Source organism: Cheilinus undulatus, linkage group 1, assembly GCF_018320785.1.
Source record: "Cheilinus undulatus linkage group 1, ASM1832078v1, whole genome shotgun sequence".
Taxonomy (NCBI): domain Eukaryota; kingdom Metazoa; phylum Chordata; class Actinopteri; order Labriformes; family Labridae; genus Cheilinus; species Cheilinus undulatus.
The window spans coordinates 26,971,235-26,995,097 of record NC_054865.1 but is presented as its reverse complement, the minus strand read 5'-3'; the positions used below and the strand labels follow the sequence as shown (position 1 = coordinate 26,995,097).

General features: G+C 39.3%; 1 protein-coding gene across 2 annotated transcripts in view; it reads left to right on the top strand.

The window, feature by feature from the left end:
* znf710b (zinc finger protein 710b) overlaps positions 1-23,863 on the top strand; it is a 50,924-nt gene that overhangs the window by 13,906 nt on the left and 13,155 nt on the right. The window contains exon 1 of one of the 2 annotated variants that reach the window (XM_041787759.1): positions 21,808-21,865. The exons of the other annotated variant lie outside the window; for it this stretch is intronic. Within the exon in view, the coding sequence (XP_041643693.1) occupies positions 21,821-21,865 (45 nt within the window). The 5' untranslated portion in view covers positions 21,808-21,820. Of the gene's footprint in view, positions 1-21,807; positions 21,866-23,863 lie in introns of those variants that run through there. 2 annotated transcript variants of the gene reach the window in all.

Sequence of the window (23,863 nt, the reverse complement as noted above, 5' to 3'; positions counted from 1 at the left end):
TGTGAAAAAAAGCTGATCTATAACTAAGTTTATGATTTCAGTTTAAAAAGAGATCTTTATAATGATAAAGAAAGAGTGTCCTGTTTATGTAAAATGAATAAAATGTTCACTAATTCAATAGAAATAACATTAGATTTATTGAAAAAGGGCCACAGTTGGCTCAGGAGCCATGGTTTTGATAACCCTGATATGAAATAATTATTACCAACATGATAAGACACATCCACGTGTATAATCACATCCTAACTGATGTTTACAATGGACATGAAAAAAATCCTTCTGTTCTCTCAGACATAGAGTGACAGTGACTTAATAAGAAGGTCACATTAAAGTTAAATGGTTAAAAGTAAACCTGTTACCTAAACTTTTCTTTCCTCTCACAGTCTGTAACAGTCCATGCAGTTTGATGCTGCATTGTTCTACTTCTGACTGTAACGGTTCTCTCATCATCTCTCTCCATACATTACTGTCTATCCATCTGCCTTATATCAGACCACTACGTTAATGCAGACAAGTATTGGCTTGTTAAGCAACCAAATGGAACTACAGTATTTACAGGAGGAATTATTAAGCTAATTGATACTCGAATATAACATTATTGAGACACCAGGACTTAATAAAATCTCAAGTTTGAAGCTTCCGAGAGGTGAGTAGGTCTTCAAGTTATGACTTCAGTGGTGTGCCTCGCACAGACACACCTCTCTCTCTCCATAACTCTCTGGTGCGGTGAGGTTAAATAACGTGTACCACTGATGAGTTTTCTTGTAGGTGCAGCATTATGTTGCACATCATGACCAGGGTTGAGCTAAGTGATGTCTGCCAGTGTTTTGTGCGTCCGCGATTCCGTTAACATGGAAATCATAGGGCCCTAGTTTTCTGATCTTGGGGTGTAAATGTTGTTGTTATTTGTCCTCTTTCCATAAAATTCTGCGTTTCTCCTCACCTTTTGATGTGGCGTCTAAAACTCACAAACACTGTGGATTTCTAAAAAGAGACAGGAAATTAAGCCACTTTAATTTCAGCATAATCCAGCCCTTAGATTACATGACTTCAATTAGCATATGAGTTCTTGAATCATATTTAAATTATGGGGATATGAGAATACTGTTAGGAGCTTTACTTGAGTGAACACAGTTTAGGGATGGCTGGTGAAATTTATTGGACAGTACAAACTGGATTAGCATCATATGAAGAGGCTATAATGCACTAAATACTTCATATGCTGTAGAAAGACTGTTAGCTGTGTCATTTAAGACTGAATTGTAAAGATCTTAAAGCTTATTTCCTGGGTTCTTCAGTGTTGCATCAAGGGATTATTTGGGCTCATGCACGTAAGATCTGTCATGCTGAAGTATTTTTTTCTGTGTATTTTAATTTCTGAACATCTTTAATGTTAAATTTTATACTACAAGGATCACACTGGTATTTTCTGCTGTTTTTCAGACTGTTAAAATCGAAGCTGTTGGCATATCACTGAGTGTTTTACACCTGATCTCGATATGAAATGCAGTAATCAGAAAAGACAAGAGTGAGTGACGAGCATTAATTTCTCAGTTCAAGAACCCACTGTGAGGTAAAGCAGACAACATGCTGAGCATGGAAGCACTGAACCTCTGTAAAAACATGTCATCTTCCTTGCTGAAGTTTCCCTGGGCAAGACACTGAATCTAAACCTTTTCTGTGGGGGCACTGTTGTACAGCTGGTCTGCTGAGGAACCAGTGAAAGGACATTTTCCCTTCAGGGATCAAATTAGTGTCAGAACATTAACCCTCCTGTTTGAATTTCCTTTATAAAGTGGCTTATCTCCTTTTTATGGTCTCTTATGCATTTCCATACAGGTGGGGTCAGAAGTCCTGAATATCAAACTACATGAGCATTTCATACGATCTGTTAGAAGGAGAGGGATTTAGGGAAGAAGAGAGGGATGAAGGTGTGAACAGGATGAGACAAGAGAAAAAGAAAAGTGTTGTGAAAAAGAGGGGAGATGGAGAGAGAACAATGGGGAGTGGTGTATCCATGGAAACATGAGGTGGAGAAGACGGAGGATGTATAGTTTGACTGTTGCAAAGTGCTGAAACAAAGTTAAAGGTCCACAGAAGCTTTTAGCGGAACAATAGGGCTGATGTTCATCCAGAGTTTCATCAGCCATCATTCTTTTCCCACACTTTCACTCGTAATGGTTCTGTTTGATAATGCCATGCTCTGCTTTTTTGTTTTACTGCATAAATCTGGGCATGATATTAGATGCTGTTTGGGTTTAATAGATTGGTTATATTTAATTTAACTAAACCAGGTTCTTCTTCCCTTTTAAACATTGACTTCTGGAAAAGGCAGAGATCCTTATCAGCTGGACAATGTGTGAATTTCAGTCACATCATGTGATTTTATCAGGAACAGAAGCTGTTAGAAGTTTGGGTTGCTATATCTAAAGCACTGCTTTTCATGAATACACTATAGTGTTGTTTAATACTTGCCTGATGGTCTGCAAAAGGATATTTTACATCTGCCACTTACTGTAAGCTTTGATAGTGCATTCATAGAGGGCAGTTTAATGTGGGTCTCTGATCAAAACCTGGGTTCAAAGCATCTAAACCCATCAGCATCCCTTTTCCCTCTTTAAATTTCACTAACAGCAGGAAAACACATCACTAAGTAGAACATGTACATAACAGATTCTGTCGGTGTTTGCTGCATGTGCACTGCTACTTTTAATGTTTCTATTGGTTTGCACTAAAATTGATCTGATGGGTAATTACTGATGAATTTTTAGTTGGTGGCTGTTGCGTTTGGGCCTAACCTCCAATGTGTACAACGGCTGTGCTGCAAATTGTACTGCAGAGTAAATCGTTCCCTCTCTAGTCAGTCAGAGCAATTCCACTGTCTGCACTCCATTCCCGCTCCAGCACGTCCCTGAAGTGCCACTCGCTGCAGGTTTTCAGCACTACCCATTGCAGAACAATCAACAATCAACAATCAACAAAGAGCAGATCGATCCAAACAACAAGAAAAAAGTGCAAAGTATTGGGTTAACTTCAAAATACAAAATAATGCATGGATTCCTGATCATAAATCATCACTATATCAACATTATGTCTCATCCTGTAGCATGAGCTAAAGGTCATCGAGAGGTCATTGGATTGCAGAGCTACAATGTTGCCATTGGCAGGAAAAGTTAACTTATGGGGTGAAAAGCCAAAGAGTATTACATGAAACCCCAGATGGCGGAAGCAATAAAATCTTGAAATCATGTCCAAATAAATGGCAGAGCAACCCAAAAAAGGCAGAATAATCCGCTGTTGACATACAGTTCTTGCGTAAACTTGTTTGCCCGTGATCTCTGCCCTCTTGTCTCAAGCTAATCAGGACTGTGCTGTGTTGCCCAGCACTATAGATGTGCTCCCAGTGTGCAAGATCGATCACATTCAGTCGAAACAAAACCTTGGTGCTGCAGAGCGCACCAACAGGCATCAACAGATGAACCTTAAATTGACACCTGTTAAGCCCTAGCCTCATTTATTAGGCTACTGCTCAAAATTTACAGCCCATCTTTAAATGAGTACAACTCTGTAACTACAGGGTCTATTTGAATGATCAAGGTGCAATAATGAAGAGGGCACTTGTGAAATTTGTTCAGAAGTGTCAATATGTGTATATATGTTACTGGATCAGAGAGAATCAAGTTGGCAAATGAAATTTTTGATTTTTTTTTTTTTTTGGGGGGGGTGCAATTTTAGCATATATATCCCATAGAAATAATGCAGTTGAAGTCCAAAAATCTCCAGTAGGCCAAAGCACCACATCTTGACATTACCTCATTCAACTTGCCACTTGCCAATGCCCTTTGAGTCCTTTCTGAGTTGAATGTGGTATAGGTATAAAATGGTTTATTTGGGCTAGTAGCTGAGCTGATTCTGTTTAATTTGATGTGTAACATGACTATTATTATGCCAAAATACAGTGTACAGAACAAGTCTGTTTGGATCAAGGCGAGCAGGACAAAATTTGGTCCTGTTAGGGCTTAAGAGTTTAATTGTCTTAAGACCAGGACTAATGAAAGCAAAAGGGTTAGACCGTTCTGTTTTCCTCAGTTATGGTGAAAGTTGCTTAAAATGTTTGCAATGCAGGTAACCTATGACCTTTTGGTTAGAAAATGGCTTTTATTCAATATTTCCATGAAATGTTTTTATAATTAACCTTAAATGCTTGATTCTTGGCTAAACTTTTCTTCAGTTCTCAGTGAATTTCCCCTTGCATGACTAATAAAGGAATATCTTCTTATCTTATCTTAACCTTCTTAATCAAAGTGGATGTTTATGCCACATTTTAAAAGATAGACAGCCCAGAAACAGAAAACCTCTGAACAACCTGAGATCAAAGGATTAACAGCATTCCAGCAAAACTGGCAACAGTAAAATGCAGAAACAAGAAATGTACATAATATCTTCATTAAACTACCCAGTGACCCGTAGTGAGCTGCATGGAAGCATTAACATTTGATTCATCCAGTTCTCTGTTTTGATTTGTTGCATGTCTGTGAAATGTATTTTCAGGGTTTAATTTGTTATCATTCCGTTTTATTTTGATTCTTTTGTTTCTGTTTCGCCTGAATGGACAGGACAGCTGATGAGAGAAAGGCAATGTAGGGAGCAGAAAATAGGGTGAATCCTCATAAGAGGGTTGAGGGAGCTAAAGCAGCACCATTTGTGTGGAGGACTGTAAACTCTGTGTATGGTGCCTGTTTACTCATCAGGCCTGATGAAGCTTTTCAAATTCTGTCTGTTTTAGTCACATTTTTAAACTGTTTTTATATATATGAAGAAAGTTCAGACTTACCAAACTGTGAAAATGAAGTAATGGGGATGTAACACACCATTGGCATGCATGAATGCTTAATTTGGAGTGCTGTGTATTGCATGTTTGAGTCATGGCTAGACAAGACAACCTGTATGTAAGCAATGATATTAAGAAAATGAGGATTCATATCAAACTTTTCAAAATGGACTTGCAATCTTTTCATGTTATGCCTTTCACTTGAATTAAAGAAAAATGTTCCATTAATATATTGTGTTATCAAAGTTTTAAAAAATTAGCATAAAATCTCTGTGAGCAGTGCAAGAGGACTTACTGTAAGCCTCTGTGTTTGGGGCACCCACTCCAACAACTGAGCTTACCAGCTACTTGATGAGCATTTAAAGTTGAGTAAAAATGACTTTAAATGAGCACAGAAGTTTGAGCTCATCTGATATAATGGCTAATGTCACTGATGTTTACGTGTGCCAGTGTGTAGACTTTTTAAAATTTGATTCTATAGAGCAGAAAACAAAATCAGGTCAGGTTAGCTGTTTACTGCCGACAGGGCTTTAAGTTTTAAACTTTTGGGATGCTTCAGCTCTCAACCCACAGACGTAAGGGGCAGCACAATTACACCAAAAAAACAGTCACTGCCTGAACACACAATTCTGCCAGGCATTTCAACAGGCATCCCATATAGTTGTGGTCAGCCATACTAGGTTTTAACCTAGTCTTGTTTAGAAAATATGATTGTGTATGCAGTTACATGTCCATATACCATGTTTGAAGAGCACCTGCCTCTCTGCAGCTGTTATCACCTGAATCACAGCGTAGGAATCAGGAAAGTATTTGTAGAGCCGCCTGGAGCACTGCCTATTTTCACACTTGATGCACACCTGAATCATGGCTGTATGAAGTGCAGTCCATGATGACATGTCACTACAGACACAGCAGAGAGTAGAGCTCCACTGCTGTTAATTTCATTTCATTTATTCTAGTCATGGTAAAATTTACATTTCTTCACAAAGAAGAAAGAAGAAGATTTACAGATAAGATCAGTGTATGACAGAGCTGACACAGAATTAGAGTGGTGATTTGTTTCATAAGTTAAAGTCAATGCACTTTGCACTTTCAGTGTGATACAGAAGTTTAAAGTATTCCTAATGTATATGAAATAAACCCCCTAGTTTATGAGCATACACTTTGCTCACAAGGACAAGATGTGATTTAAGCTATTTCTTAAACTTTGATTGTCTTTGTGTGTATTTGCCCTAATTAAACACTATATTCCCACTTAAACTACACACAGGTAGTTAGCAGCAGCAGATTTATTCCACAGATGATTCATTTTCTTTAGGCCACTCACTGATAACCTGTGGCTTGAACGAGCTGGCACTTGGGGGATGTCAGCTGATTCACATATGAGGGAGGATTAGCTGTGCTCTTTCTTTAATAACTGCCACACAAACAACTTTAAAGTGTTAGAAGTGAACAAAGTGCTTCATGAAGCAGTCCAGCCTGTAAATCTCATAAGACATTTTTTGTGATGTTTAAGTCTCGTGAGATCTCATGGCACAAGATCTCATCACACCTCTAATATATATTTTAATACGAACACTTCGGTCTGTACTTGGCGTCCATTTCATCCATTTTCTCAAAGCATACAGATATGGACCAAACGTTGTAATAGTACCACTAATTGTGGGGGCTGTGTTGAGTAATGTAGCTAGCAGTTCAACCCAGAGAAGCAAAACACAACTAAGAATCATTTGAAAAATGGAGGAACTTTTGAGTTTTCTGAGGAAACAATGATGAAAGCTCACCTGGGCACAACGACAGACAACTAAAAGTAGGGATGTTGAAAATATCAATACGCTAAAATATCCTGGTATTTTGTAGTGCAGTACTGTTTTAATATTCTCAAATGCTGTATCAATATTTCATTAATATTTTACTTTGTTGGTGTTCTAGTTTTGTGATGTAATTTTAAACCTCCAACCACAATTTGGCAGCAGGCATTTGACTCTTCCCTATCCTCCTCACAATATATCACCTTGCTTGTAGTATCACAGTAAATCATATCGGCAACCCTGTATCACGATACATATCATATCGCCAGATTTTTGCCAATACACGGCCCCTAGCTACAAGAGCTCAGCTGGGCAAAGGACAGACCGTTCTTTCTACAGGACAGACTGAGCAGCATCAAAGTTGTTGTATAGCTCTGTGAGAGACAGTGACCTCTGGTGAATTAGTCTTTCAATGTCCAGTCCAACATACCAGACACAGGTAAGTATGAGAGTGACGATAGTTGTATCTTTTAAATCCACTCATCTATTTCCATAGGTGTGTAGAGCACAAATGAACCCTTAAAAATCACATACGGGGCTTTTCCACTACAACTTGCCACTATGGTGGCAGTAGCTCAGTCTGGAAGGACTTGGGCTAGGGATCAGGGGGTCGAGGGTCCAAGTCCTGGTTGGACCGTATCTGGACTTTGGCCTGGTTGCTAGAGAGGTGCCAGGTCATTTCCTGAGTACTGTCAAAGTGCCCTTGAGCAAGCCACTGAAGTCCCAACTGCTTACGACAGCGCTTCAACGACGGCAAGGCCATTGACATTATGAAATTGGCAGGAAAATCTGTCTTAAATGACATAATTAAAAAAAACTAGATATTGATCTTTGATGTCAGGGATTTGCATTAGGATGAGAAGAAATGCCATGGGGTAGTTTATCCCATTCCTAGTATGGATGCAGCCCCATCTCAGTCATCTGGAAATTCATGAGTACTCTCCAAACAGAAAGGGTGATAGCTACCTGGGCTTCTCTCTCCATCTATGAACACATACCCTGAAAGGAGCTGATTTCCCCCTCTGATGATTAACATGATGATACTGGCATTATAAATGGTACTGAAGAGAGAGGCCTGTGAAACCCCACAGTATCTTTCTTCTTCTTCTTCCTCTTTTGCTGCAGCCATGTTTGTGAAACCACAAAATAGAGTGAGATGGGTTTTGTGCTCTCTTTCTCCCTTGCTCACTCCCTGTTTTTTTTTCTACCTCTCTCTGTTTTTCTCTCTCCAGCTCTCTTCCCCTCCCCCTCTCTCTGTTCCCCTTTCCTCTTCTCTCCCTCTTTCATTCTCTCTCTTTCTCTCCTTTTTCCTCTCTCGCTCTGGGTTTCCATCAAGCTTTACCCCTCCCTCTCCTCTCTCTCTCTTTCTTTCTCTCTTCCTCTCTCACGTTGCACACTGCCCCTCCCTCCTTCTCTCTGTCTCGCTCTCACGTTGCTCCATGCCCCATCTCTCCCTCTCTCTCTTTTCTGTCTCTCTCTCTTTCTCTTCCTCTCTCTCTACATCCTCCCCTCCCCCACTGCCGTCTCTCATTTTCTCTCTCCCTCCTCTCTTCTCTTCACCTCTCTCACTCCACCATTTCACTCTCTCACTCACTCCCTCACTCACTCACTCACTCACTCCCCCTCCCGTTCTCTTTATCTCCTCCCCTCCCTCCCCCTTCAATCCCTCTTTCATTCCATGCAATCATCTGTTCTCTCTCCCTCTCTCTTTCTCTCTGCTTCCTCTATTACGCCCCCATTTTGTCCTCTGCTGTTTCCCTCTCTCTCTCTTTCCTCCATGTTCTCTCTATCCTGTTGTTTACCACACTTCACATGACATTTATGGTACAAACTTTATCAAGAAATAGTTTTCTTCCTCAGAAAAACAAATGTATATCAGCCATTGTTCCCTTATAAAATCTGTATTTTGATATAAAGCTTTTCCTCCATTGTTACCTACATATTTATTAACCCTTTCATTGATGTTGCTATTAACCAGTCTGTTATACACATTACCCCCAATATAGCCTCCTGTCTTTTGTAAAAATCTGCCCCAATTATGGCAGATTACCCCAATATGGTGTTTTTTCTGTTTGTCAAGATTCGACAAGTGGTTAAGACTTTAGTGACCCGAACAGCCATAAATGACAGTCTTCCTCCTGCAAACTAGCTGAACCAGGTGACTGCCCCACCTGTCACATTTAAACACAGGATGAGTTCATAAAACTGAGCTGTCAATCAAATACAACTGTTGCAGCTGTTGCGCCATATGATTTGATCAAAGGCAGTTTAATATGTCGTAAATGCACAGGGCAAGGAGTTTACTTTTACTGCTTTCACATGTACAAGAAAAATTTCTCCAAAATGTTTACATTAAGCTAAATGTGTGCAAGCAAAGCACCAACTTTTTCAGCCTAACTTCACCCAGAATTTCTTCTGCAAGCCCCTTTGTAAAGATCCATAAATTAATGATGAGCTGATGTTGGAACGCAGCATATGATAATCCGGGAAATTCACCACATGTAAGTAAGACTATTGGAACGAATTTCATGGTTAGAATATAATTTGAATATTTAAAAACTCATTAATATTTGAAAGCTGAAGTTACTATTTGAACGTGTTTTTTAAAAAAAATGTTTTTGCTGTTAATCATTGTTCTCAAGTCTCTGCCATCTTTCCTTGGCCTCTACTTCACCCATATGTAGGTGTAGGAACCAAATGTTTAGTCACATGACACGTGACATGATGAACAATAAAGTTTTCACACGAAAACACAGAGGTGTCAATGGCCGCCATTTGGGATGTTTATCGCCAAGGTGGTGCACACACTGGTGGTGATTTGGCAAGTGAGGCTTCGCTACATCAAGAGATGCTGATGTAGAGTAAAACCACGATGCCCACCGACAGTGGTGGAAAATGTTCCGGTCCAGGTATACTCTCCTGTCCCACCTGTGCATCCAGGGCAACTCCGTCAGGGCAGAGAGGGTTTTCTCCACAGCTTGGACTATAGTGAACAAAAAACGCTCTGTTCTTGATTCAGTAGACATGGATCGCCTCATGTTTTTAGGTAAAAACATGTTGGGACAAGATCGTACCAACATCTTTTTAATGTTTTGTTCATTATTAACATGATATCATCACCGCCGTTTATTTTTTGTTTGACATGTAATTTCTAACCCATTTGTTCATTTTAAAGTTGACATCGGTACCAAAAGTACCCATTAAAGGCCTCTAAATAGTGCAGTTGGCTGTGTTTGCACTAAAAAGTGCATAAAAATGAACATTAACTGTTTTTGCTTTTAGCTCATTATTTCTTCATTGCAATCTGTAATGTAATATTTGAGGGTCCTCTAGTGGACAAATGTCTAACTACATGATGATTAAAGCTACTGAATGCTTTACATACATATTAATAAAAAATGTGCATACATATTCAAATATAATTCGAAATCTGTAAAAAATAATAAATTAAATTCAAATAGGACTGCAAATAAATATTGACAGCCCTAGGTGGGAGGGGTAGAAGTCATCAATATCCTGCCACCATTGTGATACCTGTTCATTTTATGAAGCGGACTCATTATGTTTTCTGTTTACACGTATTTTCTGCATCACACTTTTCATTTTTGTGGTAAAATTGTTTAACTACACAGCACAGGAAAATATTGTCATCAGACAGTATGATTAAGCACAGGTAAGCTCTTTATTCTCATTTTATTAATGGGAGTATAACTGTTGCCACCGCAATGGAAGTAACATGCTCCCTTATAGCTTGTTGCTTTTGAAACTTCTTCCTGCCAAGTGGTTGGCACTTTGCAATAAGGTGTTCTGTGAAATTTCATCCCAGCTGGATAGTCCATAGTCAACTGTGATAATATTAGAAAGTTTAAGCATTGAGGAACAACAGCAACTCAGTCACAAAATCACAAAGCAGGGTCAATGACTGCTAAGGCACATGGAGCATAAAAGCTGCCAACACTCTGCTCTTCCATAACCGAAGAGCTCTAAACTTCAGCTGACATCACTGTAAGCACAAATACTGTAGGTAAGGAGCTTCATGGAATGGTTTTCTATGGTGGAGCAGCTGCATGCAAGCCTCACATCACCATGTCCAGTGCCTGGCTTCGGATGTAGTGGTGTAAAGCACACCCAACACTGGACTGTGGAGCAGTGAAAACATGTTCTGTGGATTGACAAATCACGCTTCTCTGTTTTGAAGTCAGATGAGCGAGCCTGGATTTGGTGGATGCTGGGAGAACCTGCCTGACTGCATTGTGTCAACTGTGTTGTGGAGGAGGAATAATGGTTTGAGTCTGCCCCTTATCCCCTGTGAAGGGCAATCTTAATGCTTGAGCACACTAAGACATTTTGGACAATGCTATGCTTCTAACTTTGTGGCAACAGTATGGGTAAGGCCGTTTTTTTGTGCACAAAGCAAGGACTGACATGGCTTGATGATGTGATGTGGAAGAACTGGACTGACCCGCACAGAGCCCTATCCCCTAGCCCCCTCCAAGCACCTCTGGGATGAAGTGGAGGAGATATTGCAAGCCAGACCTTCTCATCCAACATCAGTGCCTGACCTCATAAATGCTCTCCAGAATGAATGGGCAAAAAAATTCCCACAAAACACTCCAAAATCTTGGGGAAGCCCAAGAAGAGTGAAAGCTGTTATAGCTTTGGGGGGGCAGGCAACTCTATATTAAAGTACATGCATTTGAATACAAAGTCATTACAGTACCTGTTGGTGTAATGGTCAGGCGGCCGAATACTTTTGTCCATATAGTGTAAGTCCAACAGTGAAAACCTGGACAGCTTTACAGCTCTGTACATTTTGTACTGACTGCCTGCTGTCCTTTTGGTACAAATGCAATGTCTACTGTCCCTCTGACTTATGATGATATCTGAAGGCAGACATAAACATCATGTCTACTGTGCAGTTCATCTATATTTGTTAATTTTTGTGTCAAAGTGTAGGGCAGCCACTCTAGAGCATGTGCAAAAAAGTCTAAGCCAGCATGGACTGATTAAGGTGTTTAGCCTACATGTAAGACTAAATCCCTCTCCAGCTGCATTAACCACACAGCAAAAACTGGAGTTTTTAGTTCTGTATTAACATTTCAGAGTTGATTTTAACCCTGAAAGTTTAATTCTAACCCCATACTTACTGAAATGGTCTTCAGTGTTAGCTATTTGACAGTGTTGATCCACCAGTGTTCGTTTAACTCTGTAGAGAGTGAATTGATCTAAGTCCACCCACTTCCATTTCAAATTGTGGTGGTGGTGGGGGGGCAGTGTTTTCCCATTATGCCCTTGGACAGACTGTTTAGGTGTGTTTAAGATGTTTTAGATGTATTTAAATGTGTTTAAATGTTGCCTTTTGTGCAGCGATCACTGCTGGGATTTGTTTGCTCATGTCTCTGGTGGACTATTGATTTTTTTATGTTTAACACTTCTTTACCATGAGTAAAGTTATCCACACGTTAGTGTCTTCCTGTGGCTGGGGACGGTCTACAGTAAATTATGGTGTCCTGATTTTCAACAAAGGGCATATTTAAGTTCTGTATTTACCTCTTTGTTCCATCTTCTGGATAAGACTATTGACTTTGAGATTGCAAACTTAACTGAGTATGAAAAATGCATTGCAATGTTTCAATAATTAACTTGTAGATCCTTAAAATTTTCACCCAGAGTCAAGGGAAATAGCACAATTGTGTGTTAAAAGTACACTAATGTGTAAAAATTAGCACAAGAGAGTTACAATATTTACACTTTCCAAAGTGTAAATGTAGCTTTGAACCCATGAGAATTATACACTGACCATTTTGCTGTGTAGTTGTGTTTAACTTAAGGAAAAGAAAAGAAAAATGTCAATATGACTAAAACTTTTGCATTTATTTCAAAACTCCAGTTTTGGTCAGACTAACAACAAATAAAGGATGCACTGATGCATCGGTTTAACATCAGTATCAGCCAAATCAACTGTGTTTACAAACACTAAACACTGGCATATAATGTGGCATTGACAGATATCATTAGCCAGTGTTTATCTGATGTGTGCAGTCAATAAAATGCCAGCAGGCCCAAGAGGTCTTCTGCTGGACAAACTGACCGTTTTACTAGAGGAAATGTTACCACAGTGGGAGTCTCACATGAAAATAATTAATGAAAATAAAATCATATTGGTATTGATATCAGCTTTGGAAAATTGTTATTTTTAGCATCGTTTGGTCATCATCACTAATTTTTACAGTCAGTGTGTTTCTACAGTCAATATTTTCATTTAATCAAGAATTTTACATGTATAAAAGCATGCTTTGTTCAATATTCTATGAATACAGGATCTGCCTGAATAAATCACTGCCACCAAATGAGAAATTAGCAAAATTGTTGGAAATGAGTGGTCTGTTGATTATTGATCCATGAAATAGTTGTTTCAGCACTTGGACCCAAGTGTTAAAAGTAGCCTGACTTCGTGGACTCACAGTCACGTCTGTTTGCAAAGATACTTCCATCCGTCTCTTACAGTCGTGGCTCTGTGGTGGATCAATGGAAGTCAGCCTGGTGTAAACCATGTCGGGCATCACTGTCCCACCTCACTGAGTTAAATCTGAGTATATCTAGACTGAGTCAGATTGAGATAGACAGCCGTTAACCTGGCATCAGGATGTCTCTTTAGCAGCCATATTTTATCAGCTTTCACTTCCAGCTCCTATTTGATTTAATCTAAAGGAAACTTCAGTTGTTGCTTCCAGGGGGAAAGTGTATTTTTGCTCTGGTGCAAAAACAAAGAGTTTGGGATGTTTGTTCAGTTGTTTACTCACATAGCAGAAGTAATTAGATCCCTTAATATGTTTTGCATCCTCTGGGTATTATACTTTTCTTTTTTTAACTCTGAGATGCTGAGTTTGGGAAAAGAACGAGAGAGAACATCATTCGTTGTGGCAGAAAATAGAGTCACACCCTTTTGGCATGTTGTGAAGCTGCATGGGTCTGTTTAGCTTCCTGTCAATGGAAAATGTTTGATCATGGGAAACTCTTGCAAGCAATTCAGAGATTTGTGCAACAGCAGAGCTGAATAATTTAAAATCAGGATCAAATAAAAGGAATTAGAAGGTGAACTATGCAAAAGAAGTTATTTTAAAAAGCTGAGTGTGAAGAAGATGTAGAGTATGTCTTAGCCCCGAATAATGATAAATTCAGCTACTTTGTATTTTAACTTTAATGACAAATTTAGGTGACAGCATCATCAGTTATGTGATTGACAGGACTTGGATTGCAGCCAGTGTTGCAGGGTTAATGCAGGTATATGGAGTATACCCACTTCATATGAGTGTAAGCCCTCTTTGATACACGTCATTCAGCATTTTTTTGCCTTGGATGGGGGAGCCTGACCTGTCTTACTCTGCTTCTAATTGGCTCGTACTTGTTATTGCTGTTGGTTGGGTAAGAATATCAGGTTACGCCAATCAGAGGCAGAGAAGGGCTGGTCAAACTTTGCAGTTCTCTGGGATATCTAATGATGCAAACAGATTGGGCAGCGCTACTCTCTAGTTCTCTCATCATCATTTCATAATGACCCTTACTACCTGAAGTCCACCAGCAGAAGTTGAGTGTCAATGTGCAAATACAAAAGGTCTATTTTTAGATGAACTAAATATTCAAGAGCAGTCTAAAAGACAGGCCATTTATTCTTTGCTGGATGGGTCATCAGAATGTGGGGCATAAAGTAAGAGTACACTCACTTCTGTAAGTGCCACTGCACCACTGGTTGTAGCATAATCAGAGAGTGAACCAATGATTAGATTTACTATGTAGGTGGTCATAGGCGGTTTTACCATTAGGCAAAGGTAGGCAATTGCCTGGGGCCTCGTCCATAATGGAGTTAAATGTGTTATTAGTGGCACACTGCACACTGTGCTGCTTCTGTTAAATCACATTCATATGGCAGTCATCAAAGAAGTTGAGGTGAGATTAGGGGGGGCCTCACACTGATCTTTGCCTGGAGCCTCCAAGTCACTAAAACCACCCCTGTAGGTGGTACACAACAATAAGCATACCTGTACATTAGTTCAAACTGTGAAATATAAATGATTACTGAAAATTTGAAAGCATGCTTTTCTGGATCCTAGGAAAAACAATTTGACAAGTTGTGAAGCAAAACAATACACAACACTACCACTGCTAAACAGCAGGAACTCTTCTCAGGACAAAAGTTTATTCTGTGTTCCTCATAGTGCTTCATACTTAAGAAGACTGCCTTACCAGCACACAGTCTGAATCCTTACCACTGTTTAAGAAAAAATAATTAAAGTCCTCCACGTCTCTAGGAGACATCCAACAGCAGGGAAAAATATATCATTTATTTAACCTTGCAAAGCAGATAAATACGCCCATTTCCTTGTTTTTCACTGGCGAATCCATCTTGTTAAGCTCCCATCTGAACCGTTTGAGCCCCGTTAGAAAGTGACAGGACCAATCAGTGACGTGGGGCAGTACTTTCAGGCATGGCAGAGTTGTGACATAAACAAGCAGCAGCAAGAGGCCGGTGCAATTATGGTGGAAGAGCTTAGTGTGGATGCTGCCAAAACATAAGTTTTATCAGAACTTGACAACAATTCTTCGTTAAAAGAAGAACAAAGAACAGCAGTGAATTGTTTTCTTTTCAAAAACAAGTCGAGTACTTACATGTCTATCGTCACCATGTTTTGCGTTATTACCCGTAGCTTCGCATGCGCAGCTCGATTGCTGCTATGTCACGTGTTTTGTTGCTCTTATTGGTCCGTTGAGATGTGACAGACAGAACGTTCATCCAATCACACTCCAAGGTTTTTTTCAAAGCCACTGCCTTTTCTCAAACGTTTCCTATTGAAGCCACATCCATCTGGCGTGTCAAGTTACCATTTATTTACCCAGTGGCCAATCCATTTATTGACATAAATATGCTCATGTCCCCTACAATAGGTGGCCACCCCTGTTAGCTAAACTACCAGTTGACCAAGTCAGCAAGCCGCTTACCAGCAGTCAAACAGCATGTACTGTACACCTGGTCTAACTTTGCCCAATTAAAGTCTACACATGGTTAATCAGTCTACAGCCCCATGGTCTGGTTGTGTCAGACTGACGTTGAGAGCATCATCTTAGTACGATCTCAGTCAGACTGACATTTTTATATGCATTTTAAAAGTCCAGTTTAAGTCAGACTAGCACAATAAATTGACATTTTGTATCTGTGTGCAAACAAACGAAGTATCAATGGCCTACCAGTAACTGACCTAAATTACAACAAGGCCCTGGAGCTGTTCATCTCACAACTACACAGGATATTATTTGTGATCATTCCTGTCAGCTCTGGGACTTTATCTGCACATGCTCAGGGAAAAGCATTTTTTGTGTGTTTTTTGTGTACATGTTACTGTTTTTAATAGATGTCAAGTGTTTGGTTGATTGTATTTGGTATTTATCATGCACTTACTTTCACTGTTATAATATTTAGGCTTACATGTTGCTTAGTAGCTTAGTGTGCTCTGTAGTTTTTTTTTTTTTTAACATATTAATATGTTATTCTTCATTCATTCTTCACTTAAAGTCACTTCTGCTAGAAAGGCTAAGTTTATTTTTTTCATGTTAACCAGTAAGGCTGCTCAATTGTGGCCAAAATCCTAAACATAATTAATTTGATTGATATTCAATCATGATTATTATAAACTTTGTTTGAATGTCAGTGATCAAATACATTTTTCTTGTTGCCTTGAAGGGCAGCCACTGCTTTATAAAATATCCTCTAAGTTATTTTGTATTTTTCCAAGTCTGACACACAAACACGACAGTCACATTTACTGACACACACGCACATGCTAACATGCTGGTAATTTACACTAAAGGTTTCTTTCTGTTTAGGGAAAATGTTTCAGAATGTTGAGGATAAACTCAGACCTGAACTTTCTCCTTCTGCTTTAAAGCTTCTCTCTGTCCATGGAGGATCAGCGCGGCAGCGCCGTGTGTGTGTGCTCCAGCTGTGTCCCTGTCGCTTGTGCAAGCCAGGGCGAGAAGTGTGTCCGAATATTGTTCGAGTAACGCTCCATTTATATTCTTTCTTTGTTGAGAATTCAACTAAATAGTGATTTTTTTGCTTCTAATATTAAACATCAGACATTACAGTTGTTTAATGTTCCCCAAATGTTTCATGCACCAAATACAGTGCTTAACAAATTTGTTAGACCACCTGTCATATTTGTCTCTGAGACCATCCAGCATTATGAAGTGCTTTAATGCGGACTCTTTCATTTTCAGTCAGCTCTCCACGTTTTACCATTTTGAACAGGAATGAGGAATTGCAAACTGAATTCACCTTTTTATACCCAAATTTGAGCTGGCTCACTGGACTTCTCTGATAAGTCAGAAATTAATCAACCATAACATTCAACCTCTAAAACTCATTTTTCTGTTCAGGAATGAAAGTAAATAACTATAATTTGACATAATAATCAAGAAATATTAATGTGCTTTACTATTTTTTCAGGGGGTTTTTTCTAAATCAGTAAATTTGAAAATTTATGGATAACAATAATAATTATATTTTAGCATTAAAAATATCATTTCGGTTAAAGAGCTTTTACATATTGGTGTATTAACCATTGCAGAAACATGAAAGATGATTTTGGTAATTACCAATGCTGTTAATTTAGGGCAGCTGTGGCATAAACCTTACTTTGGGTGGTGGTCTAATAAATTTGTTAAACACTGTATTTGTCATCTATTATTTAAACAGATATTTTCATTAATTTTTGGAACACATATGAAGGCATTTCCACCTTACAGTTTAAAGGAGAGTAGAGCAGAGGACAGGAGGTTTGACACTTAACATTCCCTGGTGGAGATTTGTCAGAGTGAAAATTAGAATTGTTCTTGTAATCTGCTGTAGTTTTTTCTACAAAACAGCCAATTAACAGTATTTTATTAATAGCATAAACTTAATATCCATTAAAGAAAATAGAAATCTAAGAGTCTTGACTCTTAGATGGCTGTCTCTAACAGTGAAGTATGACACATATCTCTGTAGTATGCTGTGTAGGGAGAAGTGCTTTATTAAGAGGAGAGCTGATATTGATCATATTGATGAGGGAAGGTAAAGCATGTGTGTCATATCATACCCTTTGTACCAAATTTGGCATATAGCTCATAGTTTCCAAACACCAAAATTGTGGCTAGTGGAAATACTGAGTGGCCAGTAAGTTTGCAAAACCACTAGCCACTGTGGCTTGTCAGCAAAAAAGTTAATGTCAAGCCCTGGAGATAACATAGCTATCTTAACAAGCCGACTACGTTGAAGTTGTGCTGTTGTGCATTTCATAAGAGGAGTTGTCAGTCTCATTTCTTATATAGCATAATGTGACCATGTATAGATAGATTCTTTATTATACATTCATACTGTCTTGTAATTCTGCTTGATTTTTGTCTCAAAATGCATCAGATTGATGCTTTTAAATATTAAATATTCAAAATTTTCTTCTGGGGGAGCATGCCCCCGGACCCCTCTGGAGGGGTTGTATTCTTCTCACCTTTTTCACCCCTAACCTTTTTCATGCCTGTTTTCTAAAGTCCAAACACACTGGTGCCACCCATAGGTACACATAGCCAGATGTGTGTGCCACTTCACGCTACTTTACCCTACTGCTTTATTCCCGGCACAGCCAGTCCCAGCAAGTGAGTGTTTTCTTGAGAGAACAGCTGTTTTTTCCATCTCGGCTGCTGCAGTAGCAGCTCTGTTTGAGAGCACAGAAAAAATTAGTGCCATCTTTTGTTTCCAGCTGTATAATAAGTGGGAGACCTCAGCTGCTGGTGAAATACCACTGCTCTTATCATCACATACCCTAGAAGGCACTACTCAAGTGGGCTTTCGGCTATGGTGTTAAGCACCTGGCCATGCAGTGGATGGTGGGAAGTCTGACCGTTGATGTACTGCTGTAGCCGATATGACAGTTTGGCAGCGATATGTTTTTGGCTTTGAACTCTTTCACTTGAGCTGGAGTTTGTGCCATGGCTCTTTCTCCCCCTCATTTAAATAAAAGTGAGGGGCAGAGCACACACTGTACACTGTAAAGGGACAGCATCAGCTCCACAAATAACTAAACGTGAGGACAAGTTATGCACAACATGTGTGCACTGTGCATGCAGCACAGTAATCGTTTTCATCTTGGTTAGCTTGTTTTCCGATTGTGGAAAGTCAAAATCATGATTGAAAAAAGCCCAAAAGATGCAAATACAGACATAATGGGTTGAGTCCAGGTCATTACAAATGTGCTTAGCATTTACAGGAGCAATTGTGCAACATTCAGCTCTCTATATTTAATTTTGTTTAAAACCAGAATGTTTTAGAGATTAGAGAGTCTGAGATTACAAAAACATTTTCTGCCTTGTTTGCTATAGAAAACAGGGGTTGACCAAGTTGTTTTTTCATGTGTAGATTATTAGTTGTTCATGAGACTGATGACTGATCGTCTGAACCAATTCATCAAAGCATTTATCATAATGTACAAAATGTGCTTATGTGGCAAAAATAGAAAATTAGCTTGATGTAAATAATTGCCCCCAATGTTTTGTCAATCCCCATATTAGTGTATCAATAGCTGGGTCCAGTAAAGAAAGTCTAATGTATGTGTTTTTGTTTTTTTTTTTTGAAAGAGCTAACTGGTTTGTGTTTTTTCTCAAAATTAATTGTAGAAATCCTATGTATGAAAATTCCTTCAACCTTTTAACCTTTTATTAACCTGTTATTCCCATGAAATAGTGAACTCTGTTACTTGGCTTTATAATTCAGTGAGAAAATTGCAAAGCTGCAAAGTGTGTCTTCCCCTCTGGCTTTAATTTCACTCTCCACAGTTCCCCAAATGTCCTATATACAACACAATCTGATTGGCTAGATGTCACCTAAATACTAGCCAACCATCACTTAAGCCATGGCGCCACTGACACAGTGATGGATGGCATTACTTGCTCTTTGCCTTTTCTCATTCTGATAGAGCTAGAACTAAATTGTTTATTTTCCTACACATCAGCCACATTAAGTACATTTTGTATGTCATGGCAAATGCATATTAATACCAAATATTGGTTATTGGTCTCATAAATGACTAGTAATGGGTATTGATATGCAAATTCAATTTCAGTCAACTCCTAATTTTTGAGCTGCACTTGTGTTCCACTTAACCTGATATGCCAGATGGACTTGTTTCACACATCAATCTGGAAAATCTTCGATATACAGCATTTAGGAAAGGGCAGAACCTTTAAACAAAACTTGGAGGGTGATTGGATGAACGTTCTGTCTGTCACATCTTTACGGGCCAATCAGCAACAAAACATGATGTCGTTGCTGCTACCATGGTGCGTGTGTGCAGCAACCAAGGAATAAACTCCATATAGAACTGTATAACATGAGCCATGGCAACTGTAGACCTGTCAGTACACGACTTTTGTCGTCATTGAAAAGAAAACGGCTCACTGCGTTTTCTTGTTCTTTCAACGAAGAAATGTCGTCACGTTCTGATGAAACTGACGCTTTAGCAGCATCCAAGCTAATCTCTTCCACCATAATTGCACCGGCCTCTTGCTTACATCATGACTCTGCCGCGCCTGAAAGCACTGCCCCTTGATGCTGATTGGTCCTGTCACTCTCTAACCGGGCTCAAACGGTTCAGATGGGAGCGTGCAAGATGGATTCGCCAGTGAGAAGCACGGAAACGGACGTATCCATCTGCTTTGCAAGGTTATTATCTGCTTATGTTTGATTAAAAGCAGAGTGTTGTTGTGCTGCAGCAACACAACACTCAGAGAGAACATAACTTTAATATACAATACAAGGGGCTGAAGTAAAGATTAATAATCACATCATCCACTATTACAATCACCTGTCAAGTTACTTTTGTCGCAGTACATCGTCTGGAGAAACTCCAGCAGTAGACGTACATGATTTTGTTTGGTTTGAATTTTTCTTTTCCTTATCCTTTTACTGTTACTAAAGTGCGTTGACACCATCGGAAGTGTGTGATCACTTTAATGTAGGTTTTGCACGTTACATACTTAAAATCATCGCATCAGCACATTCTTGATCATTATTTTACTATTTGCCCCGGTAGCTTCATCTCAGTAGTTTGTGTCATCTTAGTTTCATCCTTGGCAGGATGTGCCTGACCTTTGCGGACTCATAGGCCACTGCTGGTATGATCTCACAGCTCCACTGTTATCTCATCTCAATAATTTTAGGAGTGCGTGCTTTGGTTGTGATATGACATGAAGAGAAATGAAAGTCCCTCACACTGGAATCTCGATGCTTCCTGAGCTGTCAATCATCACGCCTAATTTGTGTGTGATTAAGGAGAGCGTGAGAGCAAGAGATAGAGAGAGAGAGAGAGAGAGGGATGGAGACATCGGCCTGTTTGATGCATCGATTCGAGCTGCACAATACCTTTGATTCATCGGCTTCTTCCCTCCATCCATCTTCCATATCTTCTTTTCTTTTACCGCATTCTGCTCCTCTCTTCCCATCCCCCTCTGTCTCTCTCTTACTTTTCTCTCTTTTCTACCCCTCCCCTCTATTTTTCTTCAACTATTCTCCCCCTCCTCCTGTCTCCATCTCTTCCTCTCTCTCTCCTCCATTTGCTCATTTCCTTGTCACTCATCTTTCTCTCCCTCTTCTCCTTTTACACACTTCTTCCTCCTAAGTCTGTGCACGAAACAATCTTCCAACACTTTTCCCCCACTCATAAATGCTGCTTGATAAATGAGAGAGTGAAAAATACAAAGGAAAGGAAGGAGGACTGAACAGATAGAGGAAGAGAGACAGAGATGAAGAGTGATGGATGGAGATTGGAGAAAGAAGGGTGGAAGAGGAGAGGAGACAGCCCAGTGGATTTTTGATATCAGCCTGATTTTATTTTTTATGTCTAATTGGTATCTGATTTATCTCCGATTGTGCAAATTCCTCCCAGCTGTTTGTTTTCAACCTCACTGGTGGCACATGCTGGCCTGTCGTATGACTATTTATTTGTTTTGTGTCTGGTGTCACTACCAACACTGTGTGGAAAAAGGAAGAAGAAGAGGGATGGAGGCGGGCAGTGTAAGCCACGCCTCCTCTCATCCCTCACATATAAGTAGGAGGCAAACAGAGCCTTTTCTCACTCAACACTTGCACTGAAGAATGAGATCCTTAAAGCACCTGAAACCTCACAGCAGGAGGAGCCTGGTGAGTTTGATTGCAGCATGTGAAGTGCTACTTTACTGACGTGGATGTGTAGCTTAAATAAAATGCCTTTTACTCTTTGTTTTCAGATGCAGTTTCAGATCACATTTTTTTATTTCATGTATTCATTATCAGCCCTCTTTCAGCTTCTCTTAACTCTTTCTTCATCCCTCTTTTTCCCCTGCCTTCCTCTTTTACTTTACAGTTTTTTTTATTTTATATTCTTTCTGGCTCTCATTTTGTCATTTTCTTTCTCCTTCTGTCTCCTGGTTGCTCACTGCCTCTTCCTCCCTTCCTCTGTCTCCTCATATCTTTTCTTTCTCTTTCTTCCTCTTGCTCTCTTTTGACTGCTGCCTCACACTCACCCTCTCACTCTTTCACTCTGCTCCCCCGTCTCTCTCTCTCTCTCTCTCTCTATCTGCCTTCCTCCTTCCCTCCCCCCTCGTCTCCTTATCTCTCTTTCACTCTCACTCTACCTTTCATTTTCTCTTTTTTCCTCCTCTCCCCCTCCCCTCTCCTAGACTCATGCCTGCTCTAAGCTCTTTCTCCTGCTCGTCTCCCTCCCTCTCTCTCTCTCTCTCTCTCTTTCTCGCGTTTTTGTCTCCTGCTTTTCCATTCTCCTTTTTTTCCTTTCTTAATCTTGCTCCGTTTTTTCCTTCCTCTTTTCCCTCCTCTTGCACTTGGATGTGTGTGTAGATCAGTAGGCCATCTAATCCCTCCAAAACACGCACCCACCAGCCATACATGGGTAGCATGCTGGATTAGAAGGTGTCTTTCAGAGCTCCTGTATTTCAGTCTCAGGGTCTAACGCTTCTCAACAGTTTAGTTTCTGGTTGATTTCTTGTTGTTGATCGAGGTTGGTCTCCGGGTTAGAAAGTGTTCTGTTTTTAACGTGTAGCCTACTTTTCCTTTAAAGAAAAGGTTCTTTAGTATCATAGTCTCTGGTTTTCTCCCTCCTTTCTCCTTCTCTCTCTTGCCAACTGGAGAAAGACACAGAGACATTTTGATCTGATGATGAGTCTCAACACTTTTTGTCCTTATTGTGTCACTTTTGATGAAGAGCATATTCACATAGCTGACCAAATCGTTCTGCCTTTATAACTTTGTAGATTCAACTGTCCTTAATTGATTAGTGTGAGATTGTTTGTTAAGTATGAGCTGCTTTTGATTTATTTTCTGTAATTTTTTGGCACCTCAAAATAATTTTTTTTTACTCTGTATAAAATCCGGAGAAAAATCCAGAACCTCAAACCTGTGGTAATAATCAACGTGATTACAGAGAAAAGCTCTGAGTTTTATCTTTTTTTTTCCCCCTTCAAACTGTGTTGTAGAAACAGTCCTAATAGATTTACATGCTTTTTTATCTCTTTAACCTCACTGGGCATAATGCATGGTATTATTGGCATGATATCAGTTTCTACAGATGTAGATATATCAGCTGATATTTACAATCACTACATTAGCTGTAAATATCTGCTAAATGTACCCTCGGTATGTCAGCTGAAGTATTTTTCTTTGTTTATCTTCTTTTCTTGAACTTTGCTAAAACTGCACAAATTGCAGAAGGACATATTGCCATTTAATCTAAATTATGATTAATTGCCCAGCCTTAATTTCTATAACCTAAAATGTATCAAAACATCCGATTTTGTTTTTAGCAGAGGTGTTAATGCATCATGCAAACATTCAATTTAAAAATTAAAAAGACATCTAATAATGATCTCTCCCTTCAATACAGTTTGTATCAGATTTGCAGTGCAAGTAAAAACAAAGTTGAATATTTTTTCAGAATTGTTCAGCTCTATTTTATTTAACCCAACATTGTATTTGTTATGTTTTAGAAAGATTTATTGCTTGTGTTTTTTTTCACATAAGATGAGGAATTAAAAAATAAGCACATATTATATTGCAGTTGCAATATTGGAGAAAAAGTATTGCAATTAGATTATTTTTACAAATCTTGCAGCCAAGCTATGACCATGTCTCCCAAAGACTAGCATG